Consider the following 25,556-nt stretch of genomic DNA (forward strand, 5'->3'; position numbering starts at 1 on the left):
TTCACTGGATAAGCCGTGTTTTCTTGCTCAGCTATAACTGAGCATCGTACTCCCTTCACAAGCGTGCCAAGGTACCCTGGGCAGCTTCTCTTGTGTTTCACTGTTCTTTATTTTATTCATTTATTTATTCAGTTCAATTGCATCTTTGATCAGAATTAGAATAAAAATTCAAGGCACTGTTATCAACAGGAGGAATAAGGACTTGTGTCTTTGGAGTATGGTTTTTTACTTTAAGCTTGACGTTTATGAGAGCACTATTTATTTCACTTGCACGCACTGCAGGCTCGGAGATGCAGACACCTGTAAGGGTGGTAACCAGACAGTGTGGGCTGAGCCTCGGGCTGGTGGGATGGTCTTGGGCAGGCCCATGTTCCATGAAGTCCCACTGAATTACACTTTGTGAGTGTGTGATTGCTCAGTCGTCTCTGACTCTTAGAGATCCCATAGACTGTACCCCACCAGGCTCCTCTGTCCATGGGATTCTCCAGACAAGAATACTGGAGTGGGTTGCCATGCCCTCCTCCAGGGGAATGATACTTTTGCAAAATAAATAATTTAAATATTTCTACTTCTTACTTAGATAACACATCAATGAGTACAATAATGTAGACTTGTTCGGATGGCCTGCCATGAGTTTTTTTGTAATTGCTTATTTGTTTTCCCAGTATACAGATATTCCAAATTTATTTCAACAAGCATCTTGACTTAATCATTTTTTTCATGATGTAAGTGAGTGTTCTGATTCAGGGAGACATGAATTCTACTTAACTAATAAAACAAAAAATGTTGCAGTAGAAATTCATGGCCCTGTTTTGCATGTTTTGTAAGCTTGTAAATGCTTCCTTTTACTTTATAGTCCACAGACTAATGGGATATTTGTAGGTATATTGGACTTTGATATCTTCGAGTGGGTCATGTTAATAACCATACAACATTTTCATCTATTAAAAACATTTGGTTATATTCAATCCAGGATCTACATAAAACTACATATTATATATATATATATATATATATATATATTTTTTTTTTAAACAAGGAAAGAACAAGTAAAAGGAAAAGTAAAGGAATTACAAGCAGGCAGAGTAATGAAAGGAGACGTGAGGGCCAGCAGAGAACAGTACTCGAACAGTCACGGGCACCAGTAGAGAAACGCTGCTTTGTTTTCCAGGTTACTTACTACTGTTTGCAGCAGGGGAGCAAAATGAGGACATTCTTCAAACCAGCAGGGTTCTATCATAATATCAACAACCCTCTCAAAGCCAGGAGAGCTTTTTTTTCTCTCCTTCTATGTGGTAGAGCTTCCCAGGTGGCACAGTGGTAAAGAATCTGCCTGCCAATGCAGGTTTGATCCCTGGGGGAAGGAAAGGGCAACCCACTCCAGTATTCTTGCCTGGGAAAGCTCATGGACAGAGGAGCCTGGGCTCAAAAATAGTTGTGTGTGTGCACCTGCGTGCGCACACACATACACACACACACACTTGATAGAACAGAATAAAAATGTTATTAGTAACAGATAGAAATCTCCAAACGCTCCCAAAGCACCCTTTCTGTTTGTACCAAATCAAGGTGACCCCCGCTCTGTTTATGCCTAGTTTTTTCGTTTGGATACTTACTCTTTCTACCACAATCAAGTATCTGACTTTGCTTCCACCGCTCAGCGAACATCGTTTCTCTGAGCCTTAGCTTCCCAGGACTCCTATAACCAGTCACCCCACACAGGGTGGCTTACAACAGAAATGTATTAGCTTCCAGGTCTGGAGGCCAGAGTCCAGACACAAGCTGCTGGGGGTGGGGGTGGTCCTTTCTCCGGGGTCTCGGGGAGGACCTGTGCCCTGCTTGTCTCCCAGCTTCTGCTGATGGTCAGTAACCCTTGCCTTCCCTTGGCGTGGAGCTGCGTCCTTCTGACTCGCCTCTGCAATCAGGCGCCCATCGCTGTTTCTGCTCTGTGCCCCTGTGCCTCTGTGTCCAAACTCCCTCTCCTTTTTCATTTTCAAGATTTTGTTTTGGATGTGAGCCATTTTTAAGTCTTTACTGAGTTTTTTACAATAGGACTTCTGTTGTTTTTTTGGAGGGGGTGGGGCACAAGGCATGTGGGATCTGAGCTCCCCAACTAGGAATCGAAACTGCACCGCCTGTGCTGGAAGGTGCAGTCCTAGCCTCTGCATCACCAGGGGAGTCTCTCCCCCTCCTTGTAAGGAGGCCAGTCCTCAGATAGAGGGCCCATCTTAATCCAGCACGACCTCATCTTAACTTGATGACATCTACAAAACCCTTCTTTCCAAGAGAGGTCACATTCGCAGGTACCAGATGTAAACAGACTTTCGAGATGCGTAAACACAATGTAACATCCGCTGGTTGTCAAATTCACTTGACAGTCCTGCATCCTTATCTTCTTTGTCTGTTTTTGTCAGTGAAAACTTCTCAAAGAAGTTGCCTGTATGCCTTGAATCTACATTTTAAAAATCCCCTTTGCTCCAGAAACTCTAATCAGAACTTCGTCCCTCCAGCTCCGTCAAAGTCCCCTCTTGTCAAGATCAGCAAAGTTGCTAAACTCAACTAATGAACAATCTCAGTCACAGCTGAATTCTTCTTTCACCGCTGAAACCCTCCCTTTACTGGCCTCTGCAACCCCGCTCTCAGGCTGGAGTTGCTGTCACCGCGCCAGTCTCTACAGTGGGAGCCCCACCTGGGACACGTCCCCTTCGTATCCACAGATGCTTCCTAAGAGACTGCACCTAACTCTGTGACTAAACCGTGGCTCCATGCTGATAATTCTCAAACTTCATGTCTCCATCCTGACCTGCTTCCCTGATCTCCAGACTTTATATGAACATCAGCCTTCTCCCCATCTCCGCTAGATGTTTAATGGGCATCACAATGAAACTGCTCTCTTGACTTTGCCCCAGAATAAAATGTTGGAGCCAGCATGGGCTCACGTGTCCCTCCTGTTTATCCCTCAACTCTCTTCAAAGGATATGTAACTCCTTGCTAATTAATTCCACGGCTGCTTTGCTGTTTCCGCTAATCATAAACATGTCTCTGAACCATTGCAGTAAGTTTCAGACCCATCTTCCTGCTTCTCCCTTGCCCCTACAATCTGTTTTCACCACACCAGCTCAAGAAATTCATGTAAACCAGAAGTAGTAGAACGCCACATCTTGGCTAAAAACCCTTCGTGGCTTTAGCATCTCAACAACCCAAATCCTTCCCATCCTCGTGAGCTCTCTGTGCCCTGGCTTCACTGCTGCCCCTCTGATGTCATCTAACACTTAACCATTCTGCTCTCTCTGACCTGGGACCCACCAGGAGGATGCTTTTACTGTTCCTTGAACAAGTCAAGTAGCGTTCCTGCTCACAGGCTTTGTGTCTGCTGTTCCCTCTGCCTGGAATGCTCTTCCCGTTCAGGTATTTGCATGGCCAGCTGTCTTATTTCTTGAGGTCTCTGCTCATGTATCTCATCTGCTGAGAGGCTTGCCCTGTCTGTCTTAGCACCCACCCCTCTCTCTGACCCTTAGGTGCCTTTGTTCTCCTGCGTGGTGCTCATCATCTTTGCTGTATCATATCCTCACTGTCTGTTTTCTATTTCTGCCTCCCCCTATTGCATTACACAGATCTGCTTGCGGTTTTTGCTGCTCTATCAACAAGACCCAGAAGAGTGGGCAACATAGTAGACAGAGAGTAGTATTGATGGGCTAAATGTCTCTTATTTCCACTCCAGGGAATGTGTGTTGGCCACCTTGTTGGTTTTCTATTTTTCATTTTTATTTTATATTGGAGTATAGTTGATTAACAACGCTGTGCTAGTTTCAGGGGTACAGCAAAGCAAGTCAGTTATACCTATACAAGCATCCATTCTTTTTCAAATTCTTTTCCCATTTAGGTTATTACAGAAATTTTTTTTTAACTTTTTACTTTTTTATTGGGGTATAGCAAATTAACAACCTGACAGTTTCAAGTGAACAGCGAAGAGACTCAGCCATCCATATACATGTATCCATTCTCCCCTGAACTCCCCTCCCAGGGAGGCCGCCACGTAACCCGGAGCAGAGTTCCCTGTGCCGGACAGCAGGCCCTGGTCGGGGACCACTTCAAACACAGCAGTGTGCGCATGTCCCTCCCACTCTCCCAATCTATTCCTCCCACCCTTCGCCCCGGTAACCCTAAATTAGTTCTCTAAGTCTGCGAGGGTTCCTGTTTTGTAAAAAAGCTCACTAGTATCATTTTTTTAGATTCTGCATTGAAGCGATGTCTTCGGCTATTTGTCTTTCTGAAGGTGGTGTAATGTTAACACTGGGAAACCTCCCGCACAGAGACCCCAGCTAGAGGTTAACAGGAGCGGATCTGAGGCGCTCATTTTGCTTCGCCGCCGATGAGACAGCCGGCCTGAGGCTCCCCGTTTCTTGCCCTGGATGCAATCGGGCGGAACATATGCAGGCTCTCACGGGCAGCAGCTGCCCAGTCCTTCCAGAAAACTGCTGTGCAAGCAGCCATCTCCCCGCGGCTCTCCTCTCTAATTGAATGAGAACCAGCAGGTGATCGGTGCCACGCGGGGGAATCAGACACACTCTCGGCTTGTCATTGTGTGATGGAGCTGGTGTGCGGCCTCTTAAGTGGAGACTTGGATGCTTCTGGGGGCAGGGCACTCGGAGAGCTTCTTACTACGATTATTTTTATGTGCTAGAGTCATGACTCTGAGACCAGTATTTTCACCTAAGATGCTATTAAGATGGAGAATCATGATGTTTTATGTGCTTGATTGGATAAAACTGGATCCTACAGCCCATCATTATGTATCCTACAATCCACTCTAAGAAAACGTTAGTACATCTTAAATATATTTCTGTCCTAATGTCAGTGATGAGCAGTGATAAGAAAGTGGGGATCCCAAAAGAGCTTACCTTATCATCTATTTGTTCTACAAATGATCTATGTTCAATTGCCAGGAAATGGCTAGAACTACAGAGAGCTGCAAAATTCTGTAGGTGCAAAATGGGAGGAGTTTAATTAAGTAGGAAAAAGGTAAGCATTGCTGTGAATGTTCCACAAATCTCAAGCATTAGACAAGCACTCATGTTTACAAGACCTTGGCTTTTACAGAGAATTTAGAGGAAAGTCTCTGCTCTGAAGCAGGTCTGCTCAGTCCCACTCAAGCGTAATAGTCAAAGAGACACATTTCAATTTATAACTCAGAGACTCTCTTTATTCTATCTGTATACAGTGACTAGCAAACCAGCTCGTATATAGTGGGAAGAGAAATTTAGAAACCATTTACACTCAAATACAACAAAGGTACACAAAGCCAAGTAAAGCATGTACCTAGATGACAGATAAGAGTTTACGGTAAGTTTCTTTTAATAAAAAGTTTGAAAAATAAAAATAATAAAATAATTTTCTTTTATGCTACTTAATGAGAACATGATTATTAATTTACTTCTGTTGAAGTATCATTGATTTACAATGTTGTGTTAGTTTCAGTATATACATGTATGTGCATACATATATACATACATATACACACATATATATATGTATACATGTGTACACATAGGCTTCTCTTGTGGCTCAGCTGGTAAAGAATCCACCTGCAATGAGGGAGACCTGGGTTCGATCTCTGGGTTGGGAAGATCCCCTGGAGAAAGGAAAGGCTACCCACTCCATTATTCTGGCCTGGAGAATCCCATGGACTACAGTCCATGGGGTCGAAGAGTCAGACATGACCAAGCGACTTTGACAAACAGTCAAAACATACACACACATATCTATCTGTGTAAACACAGATCTATATACCTATATATTCTTTTTCAGATGATTTCCCTTTATATGTTATTAGAAAATATTGAATATAATTTCTTATGCTATACAGCCCTTGTTGTTTATATTAATATATTTTATATATTTATATATGTTGTTGTTTAGTTCCTAAGTTGTGTCTGACTCTGTGACCCCGTGGACTGTAGCCCGCCAGGCCCTGCCATCCATAGGATTTCCAGGCAAGGATACTGGAGTAGGTTGCCATTTCCTTCTCCAGGGTATCTTGATCACCCAGCGATCAAACCCATGTCTCCTGCACTGCAGGTGGATTCTTTACCACTGAACCACCTGTAAAGACCATGTTTATATTTAGTAGTGCATATATGTTAATCCCAAACTCCTAACTTATCCCTCTCCCCCATGGTCCCCTTTCGTAACCATAAGTTTGTTTTCTATGTCTGAGAATACACTTATTTAGTTCGAAGTCTACACCATATAGGGCTTCCCAGGTGGCACTAGTGGTAAAGAACCGGCCAACGCAAGAGGTGTAAGAGACATGGGTTCCATCCCCTGGGTACGGAAGATCCCCTGGAGGAGGGCATGATGACCCACCCCAGTAGCCTTGCCCGGAAAAATCCATGGACAGAGGAGCCTGGCGGGCTTACAGTCCACAGGGTCACAAAGAGTCAGATACGACTGAAGCGAGTTTGCAAGCGCGCACTATACCGTAAAAGAAACCCTTGACAAAAACCATCAACAAAAGCTTAAGAGACATTACCAGAGAAAAGGAAATATGCTGTTAGATGGGCAAAAGGATAAAGGTATTTAACTAAAATAGACAACAGATTTGGGGAAAAATTAATTTTAATACAGTTCAGGATTTCTTCAAAGTTTTAAAGTTCACGAAGCATGAGTATCTGAAGGCGGTGGGTGGTGAGTGACTAGCAGTGATAACTGTTTCTCTATAACCCCCAAACTTCCTCTGGCTGTCAAATAAAGTCATGTGCTTACCTAATGATCTCCACAGCTCCATGCTTGTCTGAAACTTTGATCTTCGTTGCTGTCTGCCGGCTTAAGGCTTACACCTTTGCTCTTAATAAAAGAAAAGAGAGCTACTTAACTAAATCTCCTCACCATTAAAAACAATTGGTTTTACAATCACTTTCAAGTCCCCCTCAGAGAAAGCTGCTACAAAAAATATCTACTTTGATGTGTTGTGGGGCTTAATCAGACTTTCTAGAGTCAACAAATGGGAAGAGAAAAATCCAATAAAATACTTTAAAAAAATTGTGAGTCGGTTTGATAGAGTCTGAGTAGCATGTTTGTGCACTTGGAGATCTGCCAGTATTAAATAGAATCCAGTTGGTATGGACTGAAGGATTCCTGGCAGCAAATCAGGACAGAAAATCTGACCAAATAATGTCTGTTCGAGTCAGTGACAACTAAAATCTGTTCCCTGGCTGGTACTGCTGTGAGTGAATGGGCAGGTATTTTATTGAATCATGGACATGTGAAAGAACATTGTCATGTCCATGTTCTAAAGAATCCAACTGAAAAAAAATCAGGGATTTTTCAATATCTACCATTTTTTAACGAAGGGTGTCATCCTAGAAAGAAAAAAAAAAGCTTAAAAAAAAATGTAAGACCGCATCCACATTTTTAAAAGTCAAGTTGAAAATTCCAGATGTGTTGAAAAGAAATATCACTCCTTCTGTGCCCCTGTTAATTTTCAGGAAAAGTCAAGCGATTGCGCCAAGCCAAGGAGGAAGCGATGGCAGAAACTGGTCAGTACAGAATGCAGCGAGATGAGGAATTTCGACAGAAACAGACTAAGGTGAGTAAGAGTCAGCACCGATTTTTTTTCCGCATAGACTCTAAGGTACGAATATATTCATTAATAATAAGATATTGATCTTCTAAAGTGTCACATACAACGTTGTTGTCATTTAGTTGCTAAGCCATGTCTGACTCTTTTGCCACCCTATGGACTGTAGCCCTCCGGGCTCCTCTGCCCATGGGATTTCCCAGGCAAGAATACTGGAGTGGGTTGCCATTTCCTCCTTCAGGGGATCTTCCCCACCCAGGGATCAAACCTGCGTCTCCTGCATTGGAAAGTGGATTTGTCACTGCTGAGCCACCAGACAAGTCCATCATGCGTGATACTAGGAGAGAGAAATACATGGGACGCAGCAAATAGAGTCCAACCAAGGCTAAAGAGGGGGCTTCCCCGGAGGCTCAGCTGGTGAAGAATCCGCCTGCAATGCAGAAGACCTTGGTTTGATTCCTGGGTCGGAAAGAGCTACTGGAGAAGGGATAGGCTACCCACTCCAGTGTTCTTGGGCTTCCTTGGGGGCTCAGCTGATAAAGAATCTGCCTACAATGCTGGAGACCTAGATTCGATCCCTGGATTGGGAAGATCCCCTGGAGAAGAGAAGGGCTACCCACTCCAGTATTCTGGCCTGGAGAACTCCAGGGACATGGAATGAGTCACAAAGAGCTGGATATGACTGATCAATTTTCACTTCACTTCAAGGCTGAATATCAAATAAAATCATTGTTTTTTAAAGACTTTTTGATATGGATGGACCATTTTTTAAGTTTTTATTGAATTTGTTGCAATACTGCTTCTGTTTGATGTTTTGGGGTTTTGGCCCTGAGGCATGTGAGATCTTAGCTCCGCAACCAGGGATCAAACCCACACCCCCCTGCATCGGAAGACATAGTCCTAATCACTTGATCGCCAGGAAAGCCCCTCAAACAAAGGTTACAAAATTACTGAGTTTACAGTTTCACTCCGGAGGCTTTCTGATTTGTCAGAGAAAGTATCAATCAGTAGTTATTATCTAACACATTATAGGTTAAAAATCATATTCTCAAATATACAAGTGAATGGAATTAGTTAAACTGTTAATTCTTACTATAGATTATCAACTAACATATTTAAGTAAGAAAAAAAATATGAAAACTTTTTTTTCTTCTGTTGCTCTCTATTAATGTTCACTAGTAGAATCAATAAAAAGTGTTGCACAGTGTTACACAATGAGCTGGTTAGGCCAAATATCCTCTGGCGAACTCAAGATTTACAAATGATCCATGTAGATGTTGTTATAAATTGCTGAAAAGTCTTTTGGCTTTTCCTTATGATTTCCTTTTCAATTGTCTGACTTCATTCACCAAATCTTTTATTAAAATATTAAGAAGTGCTTTTTCCTACACTAGTATCTTTTAAATATCTGCAGGTTACAGTAAAAAATATAAGTGCATGAATTTTTCTGAGCCCACTGCAACACAGACTAAAAGAAACAATTGAGTTCCATGCACCATAACTAAAGTTTGTATGCTTTCTTTTTGCCTCAGCAAAGTTATAAATAAAGCTCTGTGTAGAAGCTGGACATTGCAAGATGAACTACAAGCAGTTTGTAAATATCTCTGTTTACAGCTTTGATTTTAGTGGCAGTTGGTGCAGAACTCATGTAGGATCAGGTACATTAGATCCTACGGTAGGAAAAACTTTTCCAAGGAACTATTTCTTAAAATAAAATGTCCTTTTAGAATAAAGTGGGCAACTTAGCAAAGGCAACTCCTTCTTATCAATATTTGGAAAAAGAACTCATAAGATTCCAGGAACACACATACACATACTCCCTCCATGGTCAGCCCCTGGGAATCTGCCCAAACTGTCAGCTCGGAAAATAGCATGCACTTACGTTTTGCTCTGAACTGCAGATATTCGTCAAATGCTAGGGTAGGAAACAGCATTGCTTTATATTTTCATGAAGGGTTTATGGAGTGAAGCCAGCTAGTTGAAAAGGAAATCATAAGGAAATACCAGAAGGCTTGTTAGCAATAGACAACAATATCTACTTTGGCCATTTGTAACTTTTTTTTTTTTTTTTTTACTACTTCTGTTGCTACTTGTTCTGTTCTAGCCATATGTCTCCTCATTTTCTCCCAGAAGAATTAAGTAGGCAGCTGCCACTGGGCCTTTGCATCTGCTGTGTCTGCTCCGTGGATCTTCTTTAATGTACATTCATCTCTCCTTGACCTCTGTTAAGGTGTTAGCTCTTCTTATCGATCACCTTGTCTAAAATAGTGTCTCTGGTTAAAAAAAATATGATATCCATTATAGTCAGAGCATTTATCACTACTGGATACATTATATATATATTGTGCTTATTGTTTATCTTTCCTTCTGGACTGTGAGCACCAAAGTGATGGTTCTTTGTTTTGTTCTCTGTTGCTTTCCTTGATATCGGAACAGCATCTGCTCCTCCAAAAGTATCCAATAAGCATTCATTGTACGAATGAATAACTAAGCATCTCTTCCATGACTTTTTCTTTTTGAGTTCTGTCATGTGTCTGTATATGCTTAGTCACATCTGACTCTCTGCGGCTTCATGAACTGTAGCCCACCAGGCTCCTCTGTCAATGGAACGTTCTCAGCAAGACTACTGGAGTGGGTTGCCATTTCCCTCTCCAAGGGGTCTTCCTGACCCAGAGATCGAATCTGCACCTCCTGCACTGGCAGGCAGACTCTTTACCTCTGTGCCAGCTGGGAAGCCAATGACATATTAGGACCCCCCAAAAAATAACCATTCTTGATGCTAATCAGCTTTTCTGATCCTGTGTGGGACATTTCTAACATACGCATTGCTATTTTTTTAAGTAATTACAAAACTGACCATCATTTTAGAAAGTAGCTGGGTTTACTCCCTTGAAATATTAAATCTCCAGAAGAATCTCCTACAGTGTAAATCTGGCTCAGGATATTTATTCTCTGCATCAGAGAGTCATTAAAACTCCTCATGGCTCTCATAATTAGAGCTCTAAGCCAATTTTACAGCTAGTTGATCAAAAGCTCACATAGAAAGGTCAGCATGTTCAGACCTCTGTTACCTCAAGTATATTGCAAACCACGAGCACAGATCTTCCCTCCTGGCATGACCCCCGTATGTCAAACAGAGGGCTAGTCCACTAAAACTCATCATCATTAACCCAGGGCACGCAGGAGGTCTGGGAGGAGACCCAAGAAACCAGCTCTCCACCTGCCACTGGTGCTGCACCTTGCTGCTACTTTTTGGGGTTGCTTTTTAGTTCTTGTTAACGTATTTTCCAATTCCCCTGACTTATCAAGAGAAACAAGTACCCCAGTGTGGGGTGCATATCTTTGTAACGAATATCTTTATAACAAAGATTTAGTGATCCCTTGCTATTTTCTTATTCCTTGTTTGACTTTATCGCTTGCTAAAATTTCATACTACTCAGCAAGGAAAAGGACCAAACTAGTTACACATGCAACAGCTTGGATGATTCTAAAATGATGCTATACTGAGTGAGAGAAGTGAAAGTGAATATCCCTCAGTCGTGCCCGACTCTTTGTGACCCCATGGACTGTAGCCCACCAGGCTCCTCTGTCCGTGGGATTCTCCAGGCCAGAATGTTGGAGTGGGTAGCCGTTCCTGTCTCCAGGGGATCTTCCCAACCCAGGGATTGAACCCAGGTCTCCTACATTGCAAGCGAATTCTTCACCATCTGAGCCACCAGGGAGTGAGAGAAGGCCATCATTTATAGTGCATTCCATTTCTATGGACACAAAGTATATACTCTATGATTCCATTTATACCATATACTCAAAAAGACAAATCTCTAGTGATACAGTTACTTCAACCATCCCCCACGACCTTGGAAAAGTTCTACAAAATAGCATCTTCCAATGAGGAAAACAATAGATTGCTATCATGGAAATATTAAATACTGTTAATGCCAATAAAAGGTGGCACTGACCATGCATCTAAACAAAAGACCTGAAAATGATTGCCCTGATCATATTGAAGATTTTTATATCTTTAGTATTTCTTCCTAAATTCATATTATGAAAGTATTTTTGTTTCCTTGAAGCAGCTACAAATTGAGAATGCAAAACTGTGTGAAGGAACTGAACCTCTGTTACCCTTAAACTGAAACACAACTTACAAAGAAATGTATTGAATGTTGAAAGATTTCACCAACACTGTCCGTCACTAAGTTGTAAAGCTATACACGTCAGTCTCAACACTGAAGGTTTGCAAATTCCCATGGAGAAGTCCTTCAATGGTAGCCTTTGACCAAATGCACTGCTATGTGTCACATAGTTATCCACTTCCATTTTATACAGTGTCCAACTATTCAAACAGCAAGCTTTGATCAGCAAGAGCAGTAGAGCACAGGCAACAAGTTCTGTGTAACACCTGGTGATCCACTCTCTGTCTTCTGTTCAACGTGTGTATTGAGCATCTATTATGTGTCTGACAGTGTTTGAGGCACTTTAACTCATCAGTGGATGAGATAACTCTTACCCTGGTCCTTGTACATCTTGCATTTATTCAGGTAACTCCTGCGTGGTTTAAATCAGCACTATCTTCAGATACAAATGGAATTCTTCCCAAGGAAGACCATTTAAAATGGTATACGGGGACTTCCCTGGTGGTCCAATGGTTGAGACTTCACCTTCCGATGCAGGGGGGTCAGGTACAATCTCTGGTTGGGGATCTAAGATCCCACATGCCTCACAGCGAAAAAAAAAAAACAAGACATAAAACGGATGCAATACTGCAACAAGTCAATAAAGACTTTTAAAATTGTCCACATTAAATTCATGTTGATGTATGGCAGAAACCATCACAATACTGTAAAGTAATTATCCTCCAATTGAAAATAAAATTTAAAAAACTATAAAAAATCTTTTGAAAAATAAAATAAAGCGGTGTGTAGTGAGTCAAGGTATCATATTGTCTAGGAAATACTGCAGAAACTCAAATTATTGTGGCTAAAATAAACTCAGAAATAATATGTTTATTTATACAGGATGAAATACAGGAATTTGGGTTATTAAAAGGGTATGCCAACATTTATGAAAGTTTAAGATGGATTATACAAATTTTAAAGTGCAAGCAACACAGTGATAAATCATAATAATGATTACTAACATTTACTGATTACTTGCTCAGTGCTAAGCTTCTGTGCTAAACATCACCTTCATAATAAACATCTTCAGAAAATTATCATGTTGTCTTAGCAAAGCACATTAAGAATATACCTAATGCTGGTAGCTGTCATCTGTCGTCCAGTACCTACACTGTCAAAAACGATGGTCATTCTCATGTAGCTACCAAGCACTTGAAGTACAACTAGTCCAAATGAAGATATTCTATAAATAAAATACACACCAGGTTACAAGAACTTATTCTTCAATCATTCAGTCATGTCCAACTCTCTGCAGCCTCATGGACTGCAGGACATCAGTCTTCCCTGTCCTTCACTATCTCCCAAAGTTTGCTGAAATTCATGTCCATTGAGTCAGTAATGCCATCTCTCTCATCCTCTGTCACCCTCTTCTCCTGCCCTCAATCTTTCCCAGCATCAGGGTCTTTTCCAATGAGCCGGCTCTTCTCATCAGGTGGCCAAAGTATTGGAGCTGCAGCTTCAGCATCTTGCAGCTTCTAGCATCTTGCAGCTTCTAGTGAATATTCAGGACTGATTTCCTCTAGGATTGACTGGTTTGATCTCCTTGCAGTCCAACGAACTCTCAAGAGTCTTCTCCAGCCCCACAATTCGAAAGCACCAATTCTTTGGCATTCAGCCTTCTTTATGGCCCGACTCTCACATCCATGCATGACTACTGGAAAAACCATAGCTTTGACTAGATGGACCTTGGTCGGCAAAGCAATGGCTTTGCTTTTTAATACATTGCCTAGGTTTGTCATGACTAACAATAATGTAATAATTTTACATTTTACATTAAACTAATAGTATGGCTGCTGCTGCTGCTAAGTCGCTTCAGTTGTGTCCGACTCTGTGCAACCCCATAGACGGCAGCCTACCAGGCTCCCCCATCGCTGGGATTCTCCAGGCAAAAACACTGGAGTGGGTTGCCATTTCCTTCTCCAGTGCATGAAAGGAAAAAGTGAAAGTGAAGTCGCTCAGTCGTGTCCGACTCTTAGCGACTCCGTGGACTGCAGCCTACCAGGCTCCCCCATCGCTGGGATTCTCCAGACAAAAACACTGGAGTGGGTTGCCATTTCCTTCTCCAGTGCATGAAAGGGAAAAGTGAAAGTGAAGTCGCTCAGTCGTGTCCGACTCTTAGCGACCCCATGGACTGTAGCCTACGAGGCTCCTCCATCCATGGGATTTTTCAAGCAAGAGTACTGGAGTAGGGTGCCATTGCCTTCTCCGAATAGTATGGCTATATTGGGTTAAATACAAATATTGTTCAAGCTAATTTTTCTAGTTTTTTAAATACAATTCTAGAAAATTTTAAATTACATTTCTGGCTCACTTTGAGGCTTTTACAGCTCTATTAGCACCACTCTGCATGCTTTGCACTCGTAAATCTGGTTGACTTTTTGCAACAAACCCACCAAATAGGTGATATTACCCCCGTTTAAAAAATAAAGATCCTAAGGCTGAGATGAAAATTTCCAAAACCCAATGGGACAGCTGCAGCAATCCAGCCTAATAATAACTATTTTCAATACTTCTCCAAAGAAAAGTAGGTAATATTACAGTTTCCTAACAGTGTGTCCAGAAAAACATCTATTTCTGCTTTATTGACTATGCCAAAGCCTTTGACTGTGTGGATCACAATAAACTGTGGAGAATTCTGAAAGAGATGGGAATACCAGATCATCTGATCTGTCTCCTGAGAAACCTGTATGCAGGTCAGGAAGCAACAGTTAGAACTGGACATGGAACAACAGACTGGTTCCAAATAGGAAAAGGAGTACGTCAAGGCTGTATATTGTCACTCTGCTTATTTAACTTCTATGCAGAGTACATCATGAGAAATGCTGGGCTGGAAGAAACACAAGCTGGAATCAAGATTGCCGGGAGAAATATCAATAACATCAGATATGCAGATGACACCACCCTTATGGCAGAAAGTGAAGAAGAACTAAAGAGCTTCTTGATGAAAGTGAAAGAGGAGAGTGAAAAAGTTGGCTTAAAGCTCAACATTCAGAAAACTAAGATCATGGCATCTGGTCCCATCACTTCATGGGAAATAGATGGGGAAACAGTGGAAACAGGGAGAGACTTTATTTTGGGGGGCTCCAAAATCACTGCTGATGGTGATTGCAGCCATGAAATTAAAAGATGCTTACTCCTTGGAAGGAAGGTTATGACCAACTTAGATAGCATATTTAAAAGCAGAGATATTACTTTGCCAACAAAGGTCCGTCTAGTCAAGGCTATGGTTTTTCCAGTGGTCATGTATGGATGTGAGAGTTGGACTATAAAGAAGGCTGAGTGCCGAAGAATTTATGGTTTTGAACTGTGGTGTTGGAGAAGACTGTTGAGAGTCCCTTGGACTGCAAGAAGATCCAACCTGTCCATCCTAAAGGAGACCAGTCCTGGGTGTTCATTGGAAGGACTGATGTTGAAGCTGAAACTCCAATACTTTGGCCACCTCTTGCAAAGAGTTGACTCATTGGAAAAGACCCTAATGCTGGGAAGGATTGGTGGCAGGAGGAGAAGGGGACAACAGAGGATGAGATGGATGGATGGCATCACCGACTCAATGGACATGAGTTTGGGTGGACTCTGGGAGTTAGTGATGGACAGGGAGGCCTGGCATGCTGTGGTTCATGGGGTCGCAAAGAGTCGGACACGACTGAGCAACTGAACTAACTAACTGAACTAACTAACAGTGTGTCTTTTAAATTTTTCACTACTTAAGACATTGACTTTAGTAACGGTAATTTTTTTTTGAGTTAGGTATAAAATCCAATATTGGATTTAGAAGAAATTTTTAATTTTGGTAGAACTACTTTGGTAAGTAGTTTTCTATTATTTTTCAGCATCTTTGTAGCAAGGAAAATTTCATCCCCATGTCTGTGGTTCTTGTATACTCACTTATCAAAATGTTTTTTTATAAAAGCTATTTGATGTCTGGAGAAGGCAATGGCACCCCACTCCAGTACTCTTGCCTGGAAAATCCCATGGACGCAGGAGCCTGGTAGGCTACAGTCCATGGGGTCACTAAGAGTCGGACATGACTGAGCGACTTCACTTTCACTTTTCCCTTTCATGCACTGGAGAAGGAAATGGCAACCCACTCCAGTATTCTTGCCTGGAGAATCCCAGGGACGGCGGAGCCTGGTGGGCTGCTGTCTTTGGGGTCGCACAGAGTCGGACACAACTGAAGTGACTCAGTAGCAGCAGCAGCATTTGATGTCTTAGAAGCTATATCATCTCAAAATGATTTTGTTTGAACTAGAAAGACCCAGTTGCCTGAACTACAAACAGAAAAGAACTTGAACCTGATACCTCAGTGACATTTAATTTCAAGTTTGGGGCCCAGAAAGGTCATTCAGATTCTAGACTCTAGAACATTCTGACAACCTTGAAGTAAGTCAATCATTAGTGGAGCCTCCTGGACTAAATTAAATGCATGCTTTCCCCAAACACTCAGGAAAGAGAAAAACAAACAAACAAAACCCAGCTGTATTGCTTTCACAATTCCCTGTTCAAGAAAGGCTGAGTTTACGGAGGAGACCAATTAGGAGCTGACTATTTGCTTTAGCAAAGGATAACTTTACAAAGGGTTTCACCACAGAATCTCTTTAAATTGCTAACTCCTCTGGTAAAATTATCTTTTTGCTTTTTCATGCTGTTCATGGAAATTATATTTCAATCATATCATTACTTGGCAGAGAAGCTGAGAGAGAGAGGAGACGATAGGAATACTGGTGATCAGTGTTAATAGAAAAACAATCAGAAAGATAAGTTGCTGCTGCTGCTGCTAAGTCGCTTCAGTCATGTCTGACTCTGTGCGACCCTATAGACAGCAGCCCACAAGGCTCTCCCGTCCCTGGGATTCTCCAGGCAAGAACATTGGAGTGGGTTGCCATTTCCTTCTCCAATGTATGAAAGGGAAAAGTGAAAGTGAAGTCGCTCAGGTTACACTGAGTCTAAAACTGTAATGGGACTAAATCAACAAGTACAGGTCTTCTTCAACTTACACTGGGGTTAATTTCTGGTAAACCCATGGCAGGTTGAAACTATTGAAGTCAAAAATGCATTGAATATGCCGAATCTACCCATGGGCTTCCCAAGCTGCTCACTGTTAAAAAAAAAAAATCTGACATCAATGCAGGAGACATGGATTCAATCTCTGCATCGGGAAGATCTCCTGGAGGAGGAAATGGCAACCCACTCCAGTATTCTTGTTGGGAGAATCCCATGGACTGAGGAATCTGGTAGGTTATGGTCCATAGGGTTGCAGAGAGTTGGACATGACTGAATGTCTGAACACACACAATAAATGATATATCTGGGCTTGTGAAGGTATCTTATGGGGCATATTGTGGCTGTATATTCCTAAAAGACAGATTTAAATAGTTCAGATAATGTATTTTAAAAATTCACAAACCAGTTATTTGCTCTTTAAAAACCAGCAATAATGGGTTTAATGATGTCTTTCAACTTTATTTGCCAGACTTTTAATTCAGAAAGTAAGACACAGGAAGTCAGTGGAAACTATCGTAAACACATCAAGAAAACTTCCGAGCATGGTATTAATAGAATGATTGTGAACTTGCCCTCAATTTGTACTGTGTGAAGGTCAACTTAGAAGTCACCTGCTGTGGCCAGCTTCCTTTTGTTTTTAATAGTTGAGTTACAATACAGCTCCAGTTGGACAGCATAGTGATTCAGCTTTGACCTTTTTTGCAGATTATATTTTTTTAGAAAAGTTTATCCATCCCACTCACAGCATTGGTGACCTTATCTATTCTCTGAGAAAATTCTGGAAAAATAATGCATAATGCAAATGATAATGCAAACTTAATTTAACTTACAAAACAAGTAAATTTTAATATTACCTACAGTGTAGTGAATTCTGTTTTATTTTGGTAGATAATGGGCTCTCAGAGTAATGTCTTAGAAGAAATAGAAGTGCAAACCCTAGGGAAGATAAAAGAGCTGAATGCAAGCTACAGCAAGTCCGTGGAAAGTGTGATCAATGAGCTTTTAAGCATCGTCTGTCACGTGAAACCAGAAATCCATGTGAACTACAGAATCGCCAACTAAATGTGCATCTGATTGTTCAATAAATAGTGTTTTCATGCCCCCTGGTTGTTTATGGCTTCAAGTTTGTATTAAGAGATTTGAAGTGTGCATCTTAAATTTACTACACATCTGCAGATTTTCATGTGATATAATTCACATAGAAATACTGAATTTAAAAGCAAACCAACGAAAAAGTTATCATAGCTTTCCTGGTAATAGGTGTGACCTTGTCTTCTAATTTGGAGTAAGCCAAGAATTCAGAGTTAACATATTTTTGACACATGGGCAAAAACGTGGATTTGGCCACTTTTCGTGGGTGTGGGTTTTTTTTTTTTTTTTTTCTAATTTCCTCTCCTCTTTATCAGTTTACAAAATGTGTTCTTAGTTGTGGTTGTTAAAAGGTCATTTTTAAGGGAGATAGAATCACCACTCTGATATTGGTATAAAATTATTATTTGTCAAGGATTTTATTTAACTCATTAATCAGTAAGGAAACCAGTAAGATGTTATCGCTAGTTCGAAGAGTAAGACCTTCATATATAGAAAGAGAGATGATAGATAGACACAAACACACACACATACAGGTATACATACATAAAGAAAAATGGGCTATATAACTATCCTCTCTGCTTAATCTCAACTAGCAAATATTCTTCTCTTTCTAGCAGAAATTAAAAAAAAAAAATGACAGAGGAGTTGCTAGCACACATGTTTAGGCTAAAAACAAAACAAAAAAATCAAACAACAGCAAATCAAACCTTAAAGGAGAAATAGTAGGTTCGGGTGTATGATGACCTGAATGTTTGTACCCCCCCACCCCCACCCCAAAGCCATATGCAGAAATCTAATCCCCATTGTCATGGTGTTTGGAGGTAGAACCTTAGGAGATCATCAAGTCATGAGGGTGGCACTCTTGTGAATGGGATTAGTGGCCTTATTAAAAGAGACCAGGACTTCCTTGGTGGTTCAGTGGATGAGAATCCTCCAGCCAATGCAGGGGACAAGGTTCGATTCCTGGTCCGGGAAGATTCCACATGCCACAGAGCAAGTAAGCCTGCTAGCTGCAGCTCCTGACCCTGTGAACCCAAGAGCCTGTGCTCCACAACAGGAGAAGCCACCACAATCAGAAGCACTCACACTATAACTAGAGAAAGCCTGCACAGCAACAAAGACGCAGCACAGCTAGAATCAGCCAACCAAAGAGGCCATGAGGCAGTCACCCTCCTTCTGCTGTGGAAGGCTACAAGAAGCCCTCTGTCTGCCGCCTGGGAGAGGCCCCTTGCTGAACCTGCTCCTGCTGCCCCCTTCATCTGAGACTTCCAGTCTCCAGGACTGTGGAAAGTGAATTTCTGTTATTCATAAGCCACCCAGTCTGTGGTACTTTGTCACCCCCTTCTCCTGCCCTCAATCTTTCCCAGCATCAGGGTCTTTCTAATGAGTTTTCTCTTGGCATAAAGTAGCCAAAATATTGGAGCTTCAGCATCAGTGCTGCCAATGAATACTTAAGGTTGATTTCCTTTAGAATTGACTGGTTTGATTGCCTTCTTAAGGGACTCCCTAAGTCTAAGGGAGTCTCAGGGGTCTTAAGTACCAGGTACCTTAAGTGCCATGTATAAATTATCTTAATTCTGTTACGGTGTGTAGTATTAGCATCCCCATGGAACACAGTAGGAAATGAGATTAGGAAATTTGCCCTGAGTTGCTTGAGAACTATAGACAATTCAAGGCTTCAGTCTGGAAATATGACTCCAATGTCCTCACACTTCTGTACTTATTCTGCTGGCTCCCTGCTGCTAAGTCACTTCAGTCGTGTCCGACTCTGTGCGACCCCGTAGACGGCAGCCCACCAGGCTCTGCCGTCCCTGGGATTCTCCAGGCAAGAATACTGGAGTGGGTTGCCATTTCCTTCTCCACTGGCTCCCTGAGAAGCTTCTATATTTACACCAGTAAGTTCCAAGGCACTCTGATTCTCCAATAATTTGCTATTGTTGTTTAGTCACAAAGTCGTGTCCAAATCTTTGCAACCCCATGGACTACAGCATGCCATACCTCCCTGTCCCTCACCATCTCCTGGAGTTTGCCCAAGTTCATGTCCATTGAATTGGTGATGCCATTTATATGAGGACAAATTTTAATTCCAGTTCAAACAAAATTTAATTAGGAAATTTTCATTTTTACCAAACTATGTGTATACTCAATTCCAAACACAAACTGAAATGATTCTAACTGATCATTGTTTTCAGACTTCCCTCGTAGCTTAGCTGGTAAAGAATCTACCTGCAATGCAGGAGACCCTGGTTGTATTCCTGGGTCAGGAAGATCCCCTGCAGAAAGGATAGGCTACCCACTCCGGTATTCTTGGGCTTCCCTGGTGACTCAGCCGGTAAAGAATCCGCCTGCAATGTGGGAGACCTGGATTCAATCCTTGGGTTGAGAAGATCTCTTGGAGAAGGGAACAGCTACCCACTCCAGTATTCAGTCCTGGAAACTCCATGGACTGTATAGTCCATGGGGTCACAAAGAGTCAGACATGACTGAGTGACTTTCACTTAGATTACCAGCACCGCTGTCTCCCTTTAGCAGACAAAGTTAAAATTTTACCACAGTTTTAGATCTCAGAAATATTCAATTTTACATTCACATCAGGTAAACAGGAGAAACTTTGAATTCCATTTGTTTGTCTATCTTCCCAACTTTAGGGGCAATGAAAGCAAAACAGATTAGCTCAACAGATTATGTTGTAGATCTCTCCTTTTACCAGAAAGACACCTAGTTCCCCAATTAATGATCAGAAAGGTATCAACTTTCCTAGGACACTGTCCCTCATTTTTTCAGAGGGAGGAGAGGGTTGTAGGAGAAGCTGAAAACATCAGACAAAGGATTCTCCATAAAACGAGAGCAGGATTTCCAACTCAACACAGATTTGGAGAATTCATTACTCTATCCTACAGCTCAAGACATGTCAAATAGTGTGTAAAACAGCATACGTGAAAAGTCATCATGTGAGAAGATCACTTGGAAAAATACAGCCTTGTGATTTGCCTTGAATATCTAATCTCATGAAAAATATCTTAAATACCTTATCCCATGAAAACCATCAAGATGGCAATTTTGTGGATGCAAAAAGTTCAGATAGAGAGCCCAGAACACCCAACCTAATAAATTCCTGAGCCCGCAGAGGAGATAAGATGATTATTTTAAGTCTTAAGCACTGTGGAAACATACTAAAATCAGCACATGGTTTTTCTCAGCAGGAATCAGCTCCCACATCCAGAAGGCAGCCATGAAGATTGTGTCTGGTACTAGCAATGCCTTAAGTTCTCTGTGTCCTGCTGGTAACTCAGTCTCTCTGGGCCTCAGATTCCTTTTTTTTTTTTTTTTAACTTTTTATTTTGTATTGAAGCACAGCCAATTAACAATATTGTGGTAGTTTCAGGTGGACAGAAAGAGGACTCAGCCATACATATACACGTATCCATTCACCAGCCGCCAACTCCCCTCCCATCCATGCTGCCATATATCATTGAGCAGAGTTTCCTGTGCTATTCAGTAGGTCCTTGTTGGTTATCCAGTTTAAACTGAGCAGTGTGTACATGTCCACCCCAAACTCCCTAACTATCCCTTGCCCCCATCCTTCTGCCTGGCAATCGTAAGTGCATTCTCAAGTTGGATCCTTTCTTTAATGGCTTAATAGACAAAATGGTGTTTAACTTAATGATCCTTACAGGTCTTCACTCCTTCATGGATCACAGCCTTGTTGTGGCAAAGAAGCTTGCCTAACTCAATGAACCTATGAGCCTTGCCCTGCAGGGCCACCCAAGACAGATGGGTCATAGTGGAGAGACCTGACAAAACATGATCCACTGGAGGAGGGAATGGCAAACCACTCTGGTATTCTTGCTGTGATGCCCCATGAACAGTATGAAGAGGCCAAAAGATGTGACACCAGAAGAAGAGACTCCCAGGTCAGAAGGTGTCCAGTATGCTAGCGGGGAAGAGCAGAGGGCGATTACTAACAGCTCCAGAAAGAATGAAGCAGCTGCACCAAAGTGGAAGTGATACTCAGCCGTAGATGTGTCTGGTGGTGAAAGTAAAGTCTGAAGCTTATAAAGCTCAAATACTTTAGCCACCTGATGCAAAGAGCTGACTCACTGGAAAAGATTCTGATGCTGGGAAAGATTGAAGGCAAAAGGAGAAAGGGGTGGCAGAGGATGAAAACTGTGCTGTAGTCCATGGGGTGGCAAAGAGTCAGATACAACTTAGCTACTGAGCAACAACAGGTCTTCCACGTTTAGTCTCACCAACTAAATCAAGTCAACTTCAAAGAGTGGTTCCCATTATGAGTCATTTTCTCATCCACTTGTGTAGTATCTGTTAATTTTTCCATGACCCCACAACTACCCTAAACACTGTGTTAGCAGGAGCATGTGCTGATACCCAGAATTCTAGATTCTCTGTAACTCAAGTAGTTTTACTATTCAAATTTGGTTTCATGCCTTTGCTTAACTGAATGAGTCATTTTCCAAGAACTCTTACATTCTCACAGATGGCAGTCACCAGAGTTTACTTTATTTACATACGAGAAGGTTTTACATATTTCAGAGATAACTCACTTACTTCTGCCAGCTTCCCCAGTCACAAAAAAAGTTGACCTTTCCATACATGTCCTCATCCTGCAGGTTTCATCTGTCCCCACAAGTCTTCACACAGAAGAGTGCTTAGAATCCTCCTGTATTTTCATTTTCATTCTTTCTAACATGAACAATGACTCTATTAAGTTCTTAGTCATTTCCAATCTATCTGAAAACAAAGCCATGCCACTTGCAGAAACAGAGAGGAATAAAAAGATTTCAGACTTTTTTGCCTCTATACTAGTGCGCACACACACACACAGACACACACAAACACACAAACACCCAAACACACACACACACACAGACTATCAATAATTGTCACCAGAAAATCAACCCTATTAACCTTCCAAATAGACTGACCTGGAATAGAGCTGGCCAGAGTGTGCCAAGAAGTCAACGTTGAAATATTGCAGCTGAAGCTATTCTAGAACCAAAGTTATCACAGCATGTAAGAACCCAGCCTAGATCAGCAGAACCACATTACTTGCGGTTGACCATCACACCTGAGTGAGAAAAGAAGAGACCATATAAACCACCCACCCCTTCATGGACCACAGCGTTGTCCTGGTGAAGGGGTTTGCATAACTCAAGGAAGCTATGAGCCATGGCAGAGCCACCAAACATGGACGTGGTCCACTGGAGGAGGGAATGGCAAACCACTTCAATATCCTTGTCCGAGAACCGCATGAACAGTATGAAAAGGCAAAAAGATAGGACACCGAGAGATGAGCCCCCAGGTCAGAAGGTGTCTGATATGCTACTAGGGAAGGGCAGAGAGCAATTACCAAGAGCTCCATAAAAGATGAAGCAACGGGGCCAAAGTGGAAATGACGCTCAGTTGTAGATGTGTCTGGTGGTGAAAGTAAAGTCTGATGCTGAAAAGAAGAGTATTGCATAGGAACCTAGAAAGTCAGGTCCATGAATCAAGGGAATTCAGTTCAGTTCAGTTCAGTCGCTTAGTCGTGTCCGACTCTCTGCGACCCCATGAATTGCAGCACGCCAGGCCTCTCTGTCCATCACCAACTCCCGGAGTCTACCCAAACCCATGTTCATCGAGTTGGTGATGCCATCCAACCATCTCATCCTCTGTCGTCCCCTTCTCCTCCCGCCCCCAATCCTACCCAGCATTAGGGTCTTTTCCAATGAGTCAACCCTTCGCATGAGGTGGCCAAAGTATTGGAGCTTCAGCTTCAACATCAGACCTTCCAATGAACACCCAGGATTGTTCTCTTTTAGGATGGATTGATTGGATCTCCTTGCAGTCCAAGAAACTCTCAAGAGTCTTCTCCAACACCACAGTTCAAAAGCATCAATTCTGCGGCGCTCAGCTTTCTTCACCGTCCAACTCTCACATCCATACATGACCACTGGAAAAACCATAGTCTTGACTAGACGGACTTTTGTTGGCAAAGTAATGTCTCTGCTTTTAAACATGCTATCTAGGTTGGCCATAACCTTCCTTCCAAGGAGTAAGCGTCTTTTAATTTCATGGCTGCAGTCACCATCAGCAGTGATTCTGGAGCCCAAAAAAGTAAAGTCTGACACTGTTTCCACTGTTTCCCCATCTATTTCCCATGGAGTGATGGGACCAGATGCCATGATCTTAGTTTTCTGAATGTTGAGCTTTAAGCCAACTTTTTCACTCTCCTCCTTCACCTTCATCAAGAAGCTCTTTAGTTCTTCTTCACTTTCTGCCATAAGGGTGGTGTCATCCACATATCTGAGGTTATTGATATTTCTCCCGGCAATCTTGATGCCAGCTTGTGTTTCTTCCAGCCCAGCATTTCTCATGATGTACTCTGCATAGAAGTTAAATAAGCAGGGTGACAATATACAGCCTTGACGTACTCCTTTTCCTATTTGGAACCAGTCTGTTGTTCCATGTCCAGTTCTAACTGTTGCTTCCTGACCTGCACACAGGTTTCTCAAGAGACAGGTCAGATGATCTGGTATTCCCATCTCTTTCAGAATTTTCCACAGTTTATTGTGATCCACACAGTCAAAGGCTTTGGCATAGTCAATAAAGCAGAAATAGATGTTTTTCTGGAACTCTCTTGCTTTTTCGATGATCCAGCGGATATTGGCAATTTGATCTCTGGTTCCTCTGCCTTTTCTAAAACCAGCTTGAACATCTGGAAGTTCACGGTTCATGTATTCCTGAAGCCTGGCTTGGAGAATTTTGAGCATTACTTTACTAGCATGTGAGATGAGTGCAATTGTGCGGTAGTTTGAGCATTCTTTGGCATTGCCTTTCTTTGGGATTGGAACGAAGACTGACCTCTTCCAGTCCTGTGGCCACTGCTGAGTTTTCCAAATTTGCTGGCATATCGAGTGCAGCACTTTCACAGCATCACCTTTGAGGATTTGAAATAGCTCAACTGGAATTCCATCACCTCCACTAGCTTTGTTCGTAGTGATGCTTTCTAAGGCCCACTTGACTTCACATCCCAGGATGTCTGGCTCTAGGTGAGTGATCACACCATCGTGATTATCTGTGTCAGATGTGGTCAAACAGGAGAGGCAAGAGTGAACATGGACATCTTAGGAATCAGTAAACTAAAATGGACAGGAATGGGTGAATTTAATTCAGATGACCATTGTACCTACCGCTGTGGACAAGAATCCCTTGGAAGAAATGAAGTAGCCTTGATAGTCAACAAAAGAGTACAAAATGCAGTGCTTGGGTGAAATGTCAAAAATGACAGAATTATCTCAGTTTGTTTCCATTGCAAACCATTCAGCATTAGAGTAATCCAAGTCTATGCATCAAACACTGATGCCAAAGAAGCTGAAGTTGACCAGTTCTATGAAGACCTACAAGATCTTCTAGAATTAACACCAATAAAAGATGTCCTTTACATAATAGGGGACTGGAATGCAAAGGTGGGAAGTCAAGAGATACTTGGAGCAACAGGCAAGTTTGGCCTTGGAGTACAAAATGAAGCAGGGCAAAGGCTAACAAAATTATGTCAAGAGAAAACACTGGTCATAGAAAACACCCTTTTCCAACAACATAAAAGATAACTTTACACATGGACATCACTGAAAGGTAAATACTGAAATCAGATTGATTATAGTCTTTGCAGCTGAAGATGGAGAAGCTTTATACAGTCAGCAAAAAAC

At 41.9% G+C, this 25,556-nt stretch overlaps 1 protein-coding gene and 1 long non-coding RNA gene across 2 annotated transcripts in view; one reads left to right on the forward strand and one right to left on the reverse strand.

Annotated features, from left to right (window-relative positions):
* Window positions 1-17,860, forward strand: part of ATP6V1G3 (ATPase H+ transporting V1 subunit G3) — a 22,431-nt gene extending 4,571 nt beyond the window's left edge. Inside the window, exons 2-3 of the mRNA XM_081492665.1 lie at window positions 7,488-7,588; window positions 17,647-17,860. Of these exons, the coding sequence (XP_081348791.1) occupies window positions 7,488-7,588; window positions 17,647-17,820 (275 nt within the window). The 3' untranslated portion in view covers window positions 17,821-17,860. The remainder of the gene's footprint in view (window positions 1-7,487; window positions 7,589-17,646) is intronic.
* The window catches only part of LOC145506966 (uncharacterized), a 65,281-nt gene that overhangs the window by 33,304 nt on the left and 6,421 nt on the right, over window positions 1-25,556 (reverse strand). The window contains exon 3 of the long non-coding RNA XR_014054471.1: window positions 6,766-6,846. This is a non-coding gene — a long non-coding RNA (uncharacterized LOC145506966). The remainder of the gene's footprint in view (window positions 1-6,765; window positions 6,847-25,556) is intronic.

The sequence above is a fragment of the Giraffa tippelskirchi genome, chromosome 5 (genome assembly GCF_054371585.1).
Source record: "Giraffa tippelskirchi isolate mGirTip1 chromosome 5, T2T-mGirTip1v1.2.pri, whole genome shotgun sequence".
Lineage (NCBI taxonomy): Eukaryota > Metazoa > Chordata > Mammalia > Artiodactyla > Giraffidae > Giraffa > Giraffa tippelskirchi.